Source organism: Lycorma delicatula, chromosome 4 (assembly GCF_047948215.1).
Source record: "Lycorma delicatula isolate Av1 chromosome 4, ASM4794821v1, whole genome shotgun sequence".
Classification (NCBI taxonomy): domain Eukaryota; kingdom Metazoa; phylum Arthropoda; class Insecta; order Hemiptera; family Fulgoridae; genus Lycorma; species Lycorma delicatula.
The window spans coordinates 74475834-74493198 of NC_134458.1; the positions used below are offsets into that span (position 1 = coordinate 74475834).

Below are 17365 nucleotides of genomic sequence, written 5' to 3' on the forward strand. Positions count from 1 at the left end.
TGTGTATATATTTATTAACAATTATTAAAATATAACTTATTCATTTATCCATAGCAATATTTACTAATTTATTTTTTATAATATTCATCAGTACCATTAAATAAACAATGGTTTACCAATAATTGATTAATTTAATATTTATTAAAAACAACACTGGATAATATTATTATTAAAATTACCTTTATTTTTTCTATATACATTTACCAAATTATACTATATGATGTCATGTATAACATTTCACTTTGAATTTTAAGTCTTTTCAAGTGTTATCCATATCAAAAATGTATTCATACAAAATTCATGTACTACTCATTCATTTGGACTTTAAATAAAGAAGTTTTAAGTCAAAGTAGATGAATAAAGTATGAATGAATTTCTAAATATGATGGATTTGAAAATTATTAAAAAAAATTTTTAATGAAAATTATGTACATTCTTGTATTGTGAAGTTTTGTAAATGTATGCTTGGTTATTGGTAATTTTAATAGTATTATTATCTGGTCTTTATTACAAACAGTCTTGACAGGCTACTTATTTTTCTCTACAATGGCCATCTATGCCACCATTACCCTAATTTGTAAAATTTGATTTTTTTTACTGAACACTACTCATCAATTTGGATATATGAGTACCATTGTCTGAAAATGTCATCTTGTTGATAAAAATTAAGTTTGTAATAAAATAAATCTTATTTACTTTATATTATTTAAATTTTTTTTTTATTTCAGAGACATCACTTCCTATGAATAGTTCTAAGTTCTAGTTCTTCTTCTTCGTTTGTGTGTGTGTGTGTGTGTGTGTGTGTGTGTGTGTGTGTGTGTGTGTGTGTGTGTGTGTGTGTGTGTGTGTGTGTGTGTGTGTGTGTGTGTGTGTGTGTGTGTGTGTGTGTGTGTGTGTGTGTGTGTGTGTGTGTGTGTGTGTGTGTGTGTGTGTGTGTGTGTGTGTGTGTGTGTGTGTGTGTGATTTATATAGTTATTGCAATACTTTCTATTTTTAGGCATGATTTAGTACATAAAAAATCATATCAATATTTTTTTCAATTACGATGCAGATGCTTTTATTTTGCTATAACTTAATCTTCTGTCTGTTTATTTTGAATCTGTAATTCACTTTTCTTATATTTGTTAAGCTTCCAGTAGACAGTTGAATTAAGATAGTTGCTGTATGTAAAACAAAATTACTTGATTGACAATATTTGGCTTTTCTAATTTTTATATATTGCTCATTGAATTAAAGTATTTGACTTCCTACCTTCATTATATAACTTTTTTTATGAACATAAATTACATTGATTACATAAAACAATTCCTTGTTGTGGTTGCAATTGTTACAATCATTACTTTGTTTTTTGTGTGTGGCAGATGCTGATTTAATAAATTACTGATTTATATATTAGTTTCACACTAGCAAAACTGCACAAAGCACATTGGAAAGTAAGGACCATTTGGTAATTAAAGAGTCAAATTAAGAAAAAAACATTTGTTGCAGGTTCAGTAATTCTGCATAAATACTTAAATTTTTCCAGTTAGTAAGTGTTGTTCTCTGAGCAATTTTTATATCAAGAAACAAACATTTTTATACTGCATGCATAATAAGCTGCTGCCTGAGGTTTCAACTAGTTCGTTTTTTCTGTTTTCTACTTCTCACTCCTTGAACTGTGGCCTATTTTTTTGGATACATATGGATTTTATAGCTATACTTCTAAATCTTGCAACTGATGGTTTCTAAATACAGAAAAAGTGATAAAAAGTTCCCATCAGAATAGCTGACTCTTCTGAACTGTGCAGGCAATAGTAATGTGGGTGGGTGTATTGTTATGAGTAAAAACAGTTACTGATCAATAGAATTTTGCTTTATTAGTTCTGAATGGAATACTTATTATTGAAACATTTCATGATGCTTCCACTATTACTGTTTTGTTGTTCCCAGCTTCATAAAATTCACATAAATGACATTTTTTGGCTCCAGAAAACAATCAGTATGGTTTTTCATACTGACTTCATTTGCTTAAAGATTTTGCCTTTGATGAGCTGAATACCACCACACAGATTATATTGGCTAAGATTGACTTAACAATGTCACATTTCATTTTAAGTCATTATACAGTTAAAAAATATGTCTCCTCTTTCTTGCAACAGTCCAGAAATTCATGTGCAGATGCTATCCTTTGATTTTGTGGTTAATCACCATCTATGGGGTTGTCTCATATTTATCTTACAATACATCGTTCTTCACTAACAATTTTGTACACTGTTCTCTGTAATATGTTTTGAAATTATAAGACAAAAATACTAATTATGGAACATTGGTATTTTCATAGGTTTTTATATGCTCATTCAGTTGTCATCTGTCTGAACATTAGACCTCTAACTCTTTTCTTCCGTTAAATTTGCATGATTATTTTTTAAACTCATGATGGTACTATCTTAAGTTTCTTTTACTTGTTATTTTAGGCCCACAAAATTACTATAACAAATTACTAAAATCCCCCAAAAAATCATTCTATCTGGTGGGATTATTTGTTATTGCAACCATTAATATTTACTATTGTGGGAAAGTAAATAACAAACTGCTCACAAAATGCCTGATTGTTACATTATGAACCAGTTAAAGTTATTATGGATGATTCACTGTTGTCAGTCAGTTTTTATTCATAACTAGCCCATATTTTTTATATATACTGTGTAGTTATAAAAAAAAAAATATTCTGAAGCTCTTCAGTGCTGCTGACTATTATAAAATTATATAATTAAATTATATTACAAAATGTAAGGGATATTCTGATCTCTAGTTAGCTGGGAATATTGGGGTAGATTTATCCATTTATATCCTCATTAGAATTATGTATTATCACTTGAATGGATTGTGTAAGCTACTTGACCACTCTGAACTACTTTCTCTATCCTCTGACTGACAATAATTACTTAGTGAGAATTGTTACTTAAAGATAAGCCACAGTAGTGGTAAGATAATAAACTTCATCCTTTACATCTGATTTTTTTTTTACCTGGAAAATAATATGTACTATTTTCAGACAGGAAGATACTTGAAAATAAAGAGGTGTAAAGGACTGATAGAACAATAACATCCAGTGCTGCTTTTAAAAAATGAGTTATTGTAGAATTGTAAATTTATATGATACTGAATGTGGTTTCAATTTGGACGGTTGACTGCATGCTGTTGGTTGCTGCCTGATGATCATTGTAATTGCTGTGCTACATGATACTACGTTAGATTAAAAAAAATTAAAAGCTTGATTGAGCGCAATGAATTTGTGTTAATAAACTTAGATATTTATTGTATATTACTTAGACATTCAGTGTGGATTATTTAACATTTTAATGAACTTTTCTTTTTTTTTTACTTTATTTCTTGCATTTTAGTAATTTTTTCTATGTAAGTTTGCAATATTACTGTATTATATATTTAAATTTAGGACTATTGTCAAATTTTAGTGACTGCTATACACCATACAAGCCTTGTAATTTTTTAACTGACTTGTGTACGGGCAAACTGCATGGCTTTACATAAGGTCTGATCGCATTCATTACCTCACTGGTTTATAGTTTCTTTGTATAAAAAATAGTCGCTGAAGAGGTAGCTGCTCAAATTATTTTTTATAAAAGATTTAATAAAATAAAAGGCAAATTCAGGTTTAACTACAGTTGGTACATGAATATTATTTAAGGGGATTTTTATAACATATTTATTTATTCACTTCAGTAACTACAAGTTAATGCCCAATGACAACTACCCTCTCTATCTTTTTTGCTTTTTTGATGATAAGATGAATTTTGTGTGAGAAATGACCAGAATTCAAACCCAAAACCTTCCAAATAATAGGCATGCATGCTAATCAGCTCAGAAATCATGCTAGACTCAGAAATTAGCTGGTATAGTTCCTCGATAAGTGTAGTATTTTTTTCTTATGAATAATTAGAATCATGGAAACACTAACATACACTTGAGACTAAGCAATTAAAGACTGTTAGAAAATTTTAAAAAGGTAATAAGTTTAAGGTCATAATATTTCAAAAAAGCCGTGCAACATAATATAACTGGGTCATGATGACCCAATTATACTATGCTAAATAACTAATAAACCATGGGCAATTAATAAGACTAGCACTATTACTGTATTATCATCTGCACACTGTTCATCAATTGTAACGAATGATATTTGTGACTGGAAGATTCCAGTTCATTCACTGTGACTGGAAGATATTTCATCAGTCACCATGACTGATAGGCAGCCACTCTTTAGTGTGCTTAATTGACATCCGTTGCCCGGTTGTCCTACCACGACACTGATGTTAGTTAATAAAACTTAACCTTAAAACTTATTTGAAAAAAATATGAGGAATAAGCTGAACAATTTCCTTATAAGACTGAATATCTGCCATACACTGGTTATTATTTAAGTACATAGGTATACAGTTAAAAGAAACAACAGTATTGAATCTGCCTAAGAAATCATATTAAGTAAAATACCACTTTATCTATAGTTGTATGACACCTATACGGCAAATTATGTAGTTGGGAAATTAATTGTAGAAAATTTATGTGGTAATAGTACCAAATTCTGTACTTTTCTTTTGGATAGCTGCCTCAGCAACTTCCTCCAGTGGGAACCTTATTTAGAATGAAGCATCTATAATGTATATTTGTTATGTTGAGTTAGCCTTTGTCCAGTGATTAAGAAATGTAATTCACTTTACAGTGATGAGAATCGTATACACTAATTTAAATTTATTTTCTAGTAGTATGTATTTTTAACTGCAAGATGTTGATTATTAGTTACCTTCATTTTTTCATATTTAGATTACCATATGTTTTTATTCAGTTAAGACTATTTTACAAACCAGTCACCTCTTTTTTTCATGCTGTATGATGTTAATCTCATATGGTACATATATAATTTTGCCCCAATTTAATTTTTTTCTAATAGGATTACCAAATTTTTTTCATGATTATTCTTATATATATTTTTTCTAACAGTAGACACTGTTTGCACTTTTACTAGTTTGTTGCACAATTTTAAATCAACATCTCTTTTAGCAGGTGATTATAATGCAGAGATTTTTCACCTTATAAAATAAAATATATAAATACAGTAAAACCCCTTTTAGTTTTTAGCTTCATACATTAAAAAAACTACTCTGAAAAGGGTTTATCAGTGAACAAACATTTTAAAAATACTCAAACTGAACACAGAATTAGTGTAGGTCTTGGGTAAGATGGTAAACTGTATCTCCTTATAACTTGATTTTATTTCACATTGGATTTCTTGTAGTGGGAATTACACTCCAAAACTGAATGGTATGAAGTGAAATATTAATGGTTGAACCATGTTTAATAAACTGACTGTTGTCAATTACTGAAGTGAAACAATGCTGCGTACAATTTTCTTACATTATGTCTGTATTTAACATAAATTATCTGCCATAACAGTCGTCATGGTTTAATTTATAGTATCTAGTATAAATGTAAAGAAAAAAATGAATAAATAAATAAAATTATTTAACTAAATTATTGCATGTGAGTAAAATTACTTTTGAATTTTGGTATCCATGATATACCATATTTAATAGTATAAAACTGTTTTTAAATTAACCGCAGTACACTTTAATTTAAAATGAAAGTTACCTGAATCTGACCTGAAGTCAGTTTAGAGTGACAGCTAGCTCAAACTCAGTTTAAGTTGTTTATAGCTTTCACCATAAATTAAGAAGTATTAAATTGATATAAAAACTGTTTTGTTTATTTTAAATAACTCTGTAAAGCAGCTGATTTTTGACAAAATTTTGCTTAGACTCAGCATAAAGTTTATTATTTTTTCCTTAAATGAAAGTTGTATTGAATTTAAAAACTGTTTTAATTTTAATTTATTCATAAATAAATATTAGTAAGATGTGTTCTTTATTTCATTATGTGGAAACAAATTCAAAATGCAGTCCAATCACTAACTGAATGATATGGGTAAAATACATTAAATTACTTAGTAATACCAAAATAATGACAGTAGTAATAACAAAAAAATTATAAAAATACATCCTACATTATTGGATTAACAAATTATACTCTTAAAAAATAAACATTGGGCACATTACATTAATATTAGTATTAATATATTAATTACATTAATATTATTAACTAATGAAAAATCTATGTCACATTGGCTAGGTTTAGGTGACAAACATGAAACAATTTTCTATATTACTATTAGGTAATGTTCTATCAAAAATTGATAGTGGTACAAAAAAAATTTTTTAAGCTGGCTATTTTACTTCTTCCAGGCATTTTCATTTTAATTGAACAATATATACTTTAAAATAAAAGAAAAAGAAAAGCAATAATACCTTAAAATTATTAATAAAATAACTACATTAGTAGTTGTTTTAAACAACAACTAAAATTTCTGGAACATTTTCTTTCGCAGGACCTTTCAGAGCTTATTAACAGCACCTTTTTCAGTAGAGTTACTGGTAAAGCTGTTGTTAATGCTGCATTTCTTAAAAAGGTTAGAAACACCTTAATTATTAATTATATAAGTATTAAGAAACTCAATCTCTGCGACTCAATTTGACAGACTGACTGTATATTCACCTACACGTACAAGGACGCATACAGAGACTTCATCCAACAAGAGAATCAAACTTTGCTAATCATCTCATAGAAGCAAGACATTCAAAGATAATCACAACATCCAAATTTTACACATCGCACATTAAAACCATGATTCCAATACACTTGAACAATAGAAAATTTACAAATGCATAACAAATTTAACAAAATAACCTATTAAGTAAAGAAATACAAAGGATTAAATGTATTATTTAATTATACACTGAGGTGTTTCCTAAATTCTTTTTAAGACAAGCACCATTAGAAATAATGTAACTCTACTGAAGAAGGTGCTACTAATTAGCTCTAAAAGGTCCTATAGAGGAAAAAGTTACAGAATTTTGCAAGCGAGTTGTTTTGTTTAATCATTTTTATTTATCTGCAGTAATTATTTCTGTTTTACTAATTTCAGTGATTTACAGATTAGTAAGCGATAATTAGTAAGTATTAAATAAAATAGAAATGAGAACAGGATCAATATTGTCATGATCCATTGTAATTAAATAACAACCTTCATAGTTAAAAATAACATTTTTAGAGTTATTTTACTTGGTAACTGAAGAATTATTATTATCAGCTTTCATTGGGCAATATTTTGTTATTAATTTAGATTACAACAATGCTATTTTGCATTCTGCAAGCCTTATCAAAAAAGAGTACATTTAAGAATAATAATTATATTTTAATATTTTATTAAAATATAAATAAAGTATCGGACATGATTTTGCATGTATTTTATTTAATTAGGTGAAATATACAAAAAAGAAGATTACCAAAAAATTGTTGTAGCTTCATAGGATGTTACAGTAATAAAACGTTTATTCAAGAAGCTAAAAAAAAATCTTAAGATTTTTTAGAAGCTAAAAAATAAAAAATTAAAATTATTGATCTTTAGAGATTCATAATTAGTATACAAGAAGGAATTAGTGAAAATTAATATAATAATAAAAATTAAAATAAATAAATGAAAAAACAATATTTTTAAAACTCTAAACACTAATGTACTATAGTAATTTATGAAATCTACTGAAAATCTGAAATCTGAAATCTTATGAGAATTCATCCTTTTTTTTGTCTTCAGTCATTTGACTGGTTTGATGCAGCTCTCCATGATTCCCTATCCAGTGCCAGTGGTTTCATTTCAGTATACCCCCACATCCTACATCCCTAACAATTTGTTTTACGTATTCCAAACATTGCCTGCCTGCACAATTTTTTCCTTTTACCTGTCCCTCCAGTATTAAAGCGACTATTCCAGGATGCCTTAATATGTGGCCTGTAAGTCTGTCTTTTCTTTTTACTGTATTTTTCCAAATGCTTCTTTCTTAATCTATTTGCCGCAACACATCTTCATTTGTCACTTTATCCATCCATCTGATTTTTAGCATTCTCCTATAGCACCACATTTCAAAAGCTTCTAATCTTTTCTTCTCAGTACTCCAATCATCCAAGTTTCACTTCCATACAAAGCGACGCTCCAAATATATACTTTCAAAAATCTTTTCCTGACGTTTGAATTAATTTTTGATGTAAAAAAATTATATTTCTGACTAAAGGCTCGTTTTGCCTGTGCTGTTCGGCATTTTATATCGCTCCTGCTTCATCCATCTTTAGTAATTCTACTTCCCAAATAACAAAATTCTTCTACCTCCATAATCTTTTCTCCTCCTATTTTCACATTCCGGTCCATCTTTGTTATTTCTACTATATTTCATTACTTTCATTTTGCTCTTGTTTATTTTCATGCGGTAGTTCTTGCGTAGGACTTCATCCATGCCATTCATTGTTCCTTCTAAATCCTTTTTACTCTCAGCTAGAATTACTATATCATCAGCAAATCATAGCATCTTTATCTTTTCACCTTATACTGTTACTCTGGATCTAAATTGTTCTTTAACATCATTATCTGCTAGTTTTATGTAAAGATTAAAAAGAAACGGGGATAGGGAACATCCTTGTCAGACTCCCTTTCTTATTACAGCCTCTTTCTTATGTTCTTCAATTATTACTGTTGCTGTTTGTTCCGGTAAATATTAGCAATCGTTCTTCTATCTCTGTATTTGAACCTAATGTTTTTAAAATGCTGAACATTTTATTCCAGTCTACGTTATCGAAAGCATTTTCAGGTCTATAAATGCCAAGTATGTTGGTTTATTTTTCTTTAATCTTCCTTCTACTATTAATCTGAGCGCCAAAATTGCTTCCCTTGTCCCTATACTTTTCCTGAAACCAAATTGGTCTTCTCCTAACACTTCTTCCACTCTCCTCTCAATTCTTCAGTACAGAATTCTAGTTAAGATTTTTTATGCATGGCTAGTTAAGCTAATTGTTCTGTATTCATCACATTTATCTGCTTCTGCTTTCTTTGGCATCATGACTATAACACTATTTTTGAAGTCTGACAGAACTTTCCCTTTTTCATAAATATTACACACCAGTTTGTATAATCTACAGTCGCTTCCTCACCTGCACTGCACAGTAATTCTACAAGTATTCCATCTATTCCAGGATCCTTTCTGCCATTCAGATCTTTTAATGCTCTCTTAAATTCAGATCTCAGTATTGTTTCTCCCATTTCATCCTCTTCAACTTCCTCTTCTTCCTCTATAACACCATTTTTCTAATTCATTTCCTCCGTATAACTCTTCAATATATTCCACCCTCCTATCGACTTTAGCTTTTGTATTATAAATCGCTGTACCATCTTTGTTTAACACATTATTGGATTTTAATTTATGTACCCCAAAATTTTCCTTAACTTTCCTGTTTGCTCCGTCTATTTTACCAATGTTCATTTCTCTTTCCACTTCTGAACATTTTTCTTTAATTCACTCTTCTTTCGCTAGTTTGCACTTCCTGTTTATAGTATTTCTTAATTGTCGATAGTTCCTTTTAATTTCTTCATCACTAGCATTCTTATATTTTCTACATTCATCCATCAGCTGCAATATATCATCTGAAATCCAAGGTTTTCTATCAGTTCTCTTTGTTCTGCCTAAGTTTGCTTCTGCTGATCTAAGAATTTCTTTTTCAACATTCTCCCATTCTTCTTCTACATTTTCTACCTTATCTTTTTTACTCAGACCTCTTGCGATGTCCTCCTCAAAAATCTTCTTACCTCCTCTTCTTCAAGCTTCTCTAAATTCCACCGATTCATCTGATACCTTGTCTTCAGGTTTTTAAACCTCAATCTACATTTCATTAACACTAAATTATGGTCGCTATCAATGTCTGCTCCAGGGTAAGTTTTGCAGTCAACGAGTTGATTTCTAAATCTTTGCTTAACCATGATATAATCTATCTGATACCTTGCAGTATCACGTGGCTTTTTCGACGTGTATATTCTTCTATTATGATTTTTAAACTATTTCCTTCCTTGCCGTTTCCAATGCTTGCATTCCAATCTCCAACTATTATTAAATTTTCATCTCCTTTTATGTGTTTAATTGCTTGCTAATTCTTGCTAATTCCTACTACATCTACATTTATCCTATCCATTTACATCTTTAAATTTTCTAACCTACCAACCTTTTCTAGACTTCAAACATTCCATGCTCAGACTTGTAGAATGTTATTTTTTAATTTTCTGGTAACCCCTTCCTTAGTAGTCCCCACCCGGAGAGCTGAACGGGGGACTAGTTTACCTCCGGAATATTTTACCAAGAATGGCGCCTCCATCATTTCTATATGAAAATGTAGAGAGCTACATTTTCTTGGAAAAAAAGCAGCTGTAATTTTCCATTGCTTTCAGCTGCGCAGTACTCAGAGGACTGAGTGATGTTGATATGGTCGTTTAAGTCATCCTGACCTATACCCTTAACAACTACTGAAAGAGCTGTTGCCCTCTTTCAGGGTTCATTCCTTAGTCTGGCCCTCAACAGATACCTCTCGGATATGGTTGTATCTTCGGTCCAGCTATTCTGTGTCACTGAGCACTCAAGCCCCCTCACCAACGGCAAGGTCTCATGATTCATAGAGGGAGATTCATCCTTAGATATCAATAAAAAATAAAATTTACATAAAAAAATGATGCTCATTTACATTTTCATCAGAAAATTTGATTCAATATTGCTAGAGAGGGGTTACATAATGAATTATGGTTTGTTGTTCCTGGGGTACAGGATTGCCATTTAACAGGGTTATTTCGTTCAGAAAATAGAAAGAAATGACAGAAAATATATAACTATGCTCAGAAGGAGTGTAATAGAATAGTATTGTCACCTTAGAGGGGTTTTACTGTATATAAGTTCAATTGTTTCTTAATTTGCAATTGTATGAGTAGTCCATATTTATAATCTTATGATATACTCTTTTCAGTAATTAGAAGTAGCATTTTGATAATTATCTTGTAATCGTATGTAGTACATCTGTGTTCAGTTTTAAACAAATAAAAGATTTTAATTATCAGAACCACTGTACTGTGTTCCCATGATTAATGGAATGGAATCATTTTATTAACACTGCATGTTAGCATCACCACTTACAGTGAATCATTTAATAAACTTTTATATATTTGTGTATTTTTAGTTAATGAGGTTTCCGTTTACTTAATTTACTTTCTTTCTTATATTAGCTACAGTCAGTGCTTTCAAGAGGATTTATAGGTCCCTAGACCTATAAAAGTTCGTTTTGAGGGCCTTTATCATCTCTGATCACCAAATTAATTTAATAGTTTTGTTTGTACATTAGGTTATCATTGGAACTGGTGAAGCTCTTTTACTTTTAATTACTTCACCTTTTAATTTAAAAATTAATTTCTGATGTTTCAATTAAATAATATATTAATTTTTTCCAACTTGCATTTTTTATGCTAATCCCTTTATAATAAAATAACAGCCTGTCTGCACATATATGTTTTTAACCCGTGCAAAAAACTGCTTGATTAGTACCACTGTTTTGATCATTCACATCACAAACAATTGATGCATTCAAAACTTTTCATTAAAAATCATTCTTCACTTTTATCAAAGATTTTAAGGAATTAGGCTTTGCAGAAATATAGCTGATCATAGATGTTATAGCTTCATAGGAGGTTACACTAATAAGAAGTTTATACAAGAAGCTAGACTTATTTTATCCAATTTAAATATCAATGAAAAAATTTCAAATGAAATTTGGGGGAATGTTTGATCTATTACGATTTGAAATTCTGTTGTCATTCTGAACACACAAATATGTCTGTTACACAGTTTTCTTCATTTAGTGTTAAAAATCACACACTTCCTCATGCTATGATGTGATTTTTTTGCATAAACTTATATCGATCGTTTCCAGAAGCTTTGACCTTGATTAGAGCAAGATTTTTTCTTAGTATGGAAAAAGACTTTTAAATCTGTCATGTATAATTATTAAATGCATTTCATCTACTGTATATTAATTACAATTATTTATTTATTTCAGGGTTTATTTAGGTTGAAGTACATTCTTATATACATCAGTGTGATACTTTTAATAATTAATCACCAACAGTGCACTTTAATTATAACTACAGTAATTTTAGCTTTGGGCTTCCAATTTCTAATAATTTTGTAATAAAATAATTTGGTAAGTTGGGGCCTGGAAATGAATGAGAAGATATAATATTAACATTGAAGTTAAGAAAATGAATATTAAAATTACATTTCAGGTGGGAACAAACGAGCATTTGTGTTTTGTCCAGGCGTGAGTGATTCACAGCAGACAAACTGCTTAAAAATAATCTCCCCTTAATAGTTATTGCTCGTTGCATAAAGTATAGAATCAGAGAATCTGCAAGGTTTCAAATGTAGATTCTATTTCACTACCTTCTCAGGATTGACACATGACTGATGTGCCTCAACTATTATAACACTGAAAAAAAGTTGAACGGTGAAGTTTTTATCATTTTATCACACAACAGACTTATCTAAATTACTTATTTACAATAAAAATTTCTACATATGAGTTTAAATACACACCTATATTTTAGGTTCACTAAATGAGCATAATGACACTTTTGATGTTTTGACATCACCAAATATTTTTAAACACCTTTTTTATGGCTAGAAGCAGGAATTTACTAATGAGTACATTTTTGACTCATTCAGAAAAAGAGATATTTATTTCCATATTTACCTAGGTTTGCTAGGCTCTTGACAACTACCAGTTACTTTTTTCAGAAATAGTTTTACATTTTAAGAAAATAAGTTCTTCAGATTTCATTCTTTTAATAACATAATTGGAATTAGTATCGAGTTAATGATTATTACGAATTATGATTATTTTCGAGATAATGAATGTAATTCCTCGATGAGTGTTCGCCAACAAGTTTGTATGTTTAAATACTATGCCAAGTGCTATGTTTAATGTTTTTAATAAATTTTGTTGATTCATTCTTATGTTTAGTTTAGAAATTATTCATGATGGTACTCCACCCTTATCATGTCACAAAGGTTTTATCTAAACATCATTTTGTGTATTGTGAGCATTTTACTTTATCTTTTATGCTATTCTATAGATAAAATATTTAAGAGCATAGACGAATGAAATATCAAAATAAGATTTATTTTTGATAGTCTCAAAGTTATGTCTGTACGCTAAAAAATAATAAGTACATTACTTTAATTCAAAACTTTGTTTTAATGAATTAAAACAAATCATAATGTCTTAATGATATATTTTGGGAACATGGTCACATCATCAAGTACAGATCTTCTTATTCATTCCATGTATGTGAAATAATAAATACAGCATACATACGTACATATTAACTGCTGTGTGTTAAATTTATTATAAGACACTACACACTGTTCAGTGTTTATATATCAAGTAATTACATTATCTTAATGTTTATACATTAACTAATGTTACATTAATGTCACATTAATTAATGTCAAGTAATTACATTATCTTAATGTTTTTGTGTAAGTTCTGTTTTTGTCTAGATTTTTGTTTGCACGCGTATTAATATATGATACAAATTATTTGATTAGAATGATAAGAAAAAAAATTCCCCCAGTTATAGAATACTATCCTACAAGGAGAAAGCAGTAGCTTAATTAAGCTTGTCAATTGGTCTGAGTATGGGTTTAGGCAGATTGGTTGCAAAAATAATTAAAAATCAGTAATTGATTCACACTGGTAACATAGGTGTTCACATTGGATTAAAACGAATTATATTTTAATGTTAATTCCAATTCTAATATGTAGCCAGTTCTATTTAAATGTTCTGTCCAACAAACACACCGCTGCTAGACAAAAAAAGGAACATGTTATTCATACTATTTTTCTTGATTTTATAATACTATTATTATAATTAAAATCATTCAAGTAACTCAGAACCGAGCTATTGCATCATAGTTACGTGATCAAACATTTCATGTGAATATTTCTGTTATTTATTTTTTAGGAATATTTTGTTTACTCTAAACTTTTTACTTCAAAGTGGTTTTATAAAAAAATTTTTTAGTTCTGTATTTATTACTTCTGTTAACATATGTCAGAGTTTTGTGAACTGACTTAGGTGGTATAACTTTAGTAAATAAGTTCCTGATAGCAAAAATGTAAGCTGCTAGCCTAAGAACTATGTTAATCTACCATGAAAAGTGAAGGAGCTGTCACTTTTTAGGTATTAGCTTCACCATGTAGATTCTTTACTGCTAACCGGAGTGTGTATGCTGGTCACTATACAGCATGAATGACGTGTGCTTTTTGCATTAATCATTTACATTATTTGTATTATTATACACGTAATTAACTGGGCTTTATTATTATGCATTAGTATATTATAATATGTTATTTGATGTATATTCTAAAGTGCTACAATTTGAACATTGTACGTAGAAGCTTTACAATTATGTTATCATTACTAGACAGGCCTACATATTGTGAAACCGCTCTAATTAATATTCCATTTGATTATAACTTGATATGCCAGCTTTCAGTTTATAAAAAATTGGGCGTAAACTTGTGTTAATTATATTAATGATTTAAAAAATGTTTTAATTATTATTTATTTATTTATTTTAAATACATTTAAATACAGTTAATTGAAAATTTATGGTTCTTAATAACAAAGTTCATATTTCAAATCTTTTAATAATTTTTTTATGATTTGTCAGTGTAAAGTTACATACAAATCACAAGTTGACAAAGATTATAAATGATTTTAATATTCATTTTAAAAAAGTTTCTTAACTGAAAAAAACAACAGAGCATTTCTCTTCTGTGAAGGTAAGATATTTTGAATAAAAAACTAGCATACCATTTTATTTTGTAAAAATTAACTATCAAGAGGGTTAAAATAAAACTACATTTCAGAAAATATTTTAGTTTATATTTTTAAATTATACAGTGATGAGATTTTTGTGTGGGTATGTGGGGATTCTTTGTTGTGTGTGAGTGCATATGTATTGCAGGTATTCAAAGCAAACGTGTTTAATATTGAGTTTTATTTAATTCAAGTCTAATTTTATGCTTATTTGACACAATTATGTTAGGCTTTTGCGTGGTTTAGTGACTTACTGGTAGAACATGCAGAGATATTCTGGTCACTGTTTGCAGTCGATATGGATCAGGTACTGGGTGATCAGCCTCCAGACACATGGGATTCATTCCCTCTGTTCCAGATCCTTAATGACTATTTGAGAACTGATGGTAAGTAAATTCAATATTGATTATTTATTTTTTTTTTTATAGTACTATTTAATTATGATTTAGCTTTGTATTCAACAAAGCATGTCAAATTTACCAACTTTAATTCATTTGAACCTATATACATTCAGGATGTAAAAAAAATATATTATTTACAACAAAGAAAGATCATAAGAGCAGTGATTCTTATTTAATTATGAAAATATTAATAAAGGAACTAATTTAATATGTGGTACAAGATATAAAAAATTATTTAACTCGAGCAGTAACAATCAAAGAGAAAAAAAATTAAAATTCTCTTATGATGTTTTCCTTTTATCTCCAAAAATAATAAATATATTTGTATAATGTATTTACTCATGCATAATATCCTATCCTATGTTAATAATAATCTGAAAGTTAAAACAATTATTCTGAGCATGAAATGATAAATTACTTTTTAACAGAAATATTGTCAATTTTTGAACTTGGTAGAATCATAAAATAGTAAATTTGAAATACTTTACTAGCATAACACTTTTTTAACCAATACAAATTTACTGCTGAACTCAAAAGTAGTCAAGAATTTTTTTCTAGTTAGAATTTTCTGATGGAAACTGCAACCCTTATAATCTGATTGTTCCATAGCACTTGAAACACTTCAGAGAATATGTTCTGGAAATGAAATGCCAGAGCCATAATTAATAAACTGATTTTGTAAATCATGTTAAGAGTAGTTAAAAATATTTTATTCCACACTGTTGGTATTTGTTTGTGGATAATGACGTAGCAGTGAAGGTTTGCTTCAAGGAGAAAAGAAAACACAAAAATGTCTGGTTCAGTAATGTTAAAAAGTGAAAGAATGCAGATGTAAACTATTGGGAAACAGAAGAATGGAGACAAAAGAGGAATACTTGCAAATAAAAAAGATACTTTTAAAACAATTAGGAGAAAAATAACAATTTTCTCAACAGGAAAAGCAGAAGAAAGAAGAAGTAACAATAATTCAACAGATGGGTAATATTCTTCAAAGAAAGCTATTATGTATTTGTTTTGTAATGTATATTTAAGAGAATTAAGGAATAAGGCATTACTCAATTAGGATTCAATCATTAGCCTTATTAAGTAGCACTAGATACGAAACAAGAAACCCCACCATAATCCATAAGCCTCTCACCAGATAACATCAAGAAAACTTTGCCCCTACAGATTCCTGTATCTTCATTACTCATGTAGTAGGTTTAGACTCTACATCCAAACCAGAATTTGGGTAGAAGGAATCAAAAATTAACAAAACCGTGTCTGGTGAGAAGACACATTGTCAGAAACTGTATAATATACAAGAAAAGGTCCCTGTGCTTTGAGGGAGAAAAAAATGATAACTTATTAAAATTGTCATGGAATGGCTTTGACAGCATGTGGCACTTTAAAACCTTATGGTAGCTCAGAAAAGGGGTGTTGTTGCCGAATGGCTCTTCAACAGCTTGTGGCAATTTAAAACTTTTAATGGTCCTGAGAGGGGCTGTAGTTGTCGCCAAATGGCTTCAACAGCATGTTGTAATTTAAAACCTTGTGATAGCCCTGAAAAGGGCCGTTTTTGCATTAGCTATGAGATGAGCTGTTGGGTCCGAAAGCTGGTCTCGGCGATATCGACTCAGCTGTAGTTGGGGAGTTGCGGCTCATCCGGTGAAATCAGACCGGGCTTCCCCTCAGCGGCAGTTGGGTCCCCACTACAGTGTGGCAGTGATGGCCTCCAGAGCCCCACAGTGTCAGGTCAGCATCGGTCATCTTCTGCTCTGGCGCGGACGAGGCGGTTCTTCACGAGCAATCCCATGCTGGGCCGGCTCCTGCTGCTGAGTCCTCCAGCCAGGACGATAGAAGCCTGGCGAGCTGGAGCGGCAAGGTAGCGTCCGTGCCCAGCAGCTCCCTCAGCGGACCGGCCAGGCCTGCTGCTCTGGCGGGAATGTTGGCATCCGCCGGGAGGTCCCACGTTGAGCCGACCTAGGAACTTCTTCTGTCTTCTTCCATCTTCTTCTTGGTCTTCTCCAGGCGGTGGTCGACGACGAATTGAAAATTCACTCTGGTGAATGCTCATTTATTGGAGCCTTCCAGTGGTACGGCCGCAGCGTCGCTTTGGTAGGAGATCTGCGCG

General features: G+C 30.2%; 1 protein-coding gene across 1 annotated transcript in view; it reads left to right on the top strand.

Moving 5' to 3' along the window:
- Cadps (calcium-dependent secretion activator 1) overlaps window positions 1-17365 on the top strand; it is a 310167-nt gene that overhangs the window by 213006 nt on the left and 79796 nt on the right. Inside the window, exon 23 of the mRNA XM_075363363.1 lies at window positions 15081-15237. Coding sequence (XP_075219478.1) covers window positions 15081-15237 — 157 coding nt within the window. The remainder of the gene's footprint in view (window positions 1-15080; window positions 15238-17365) is intronic.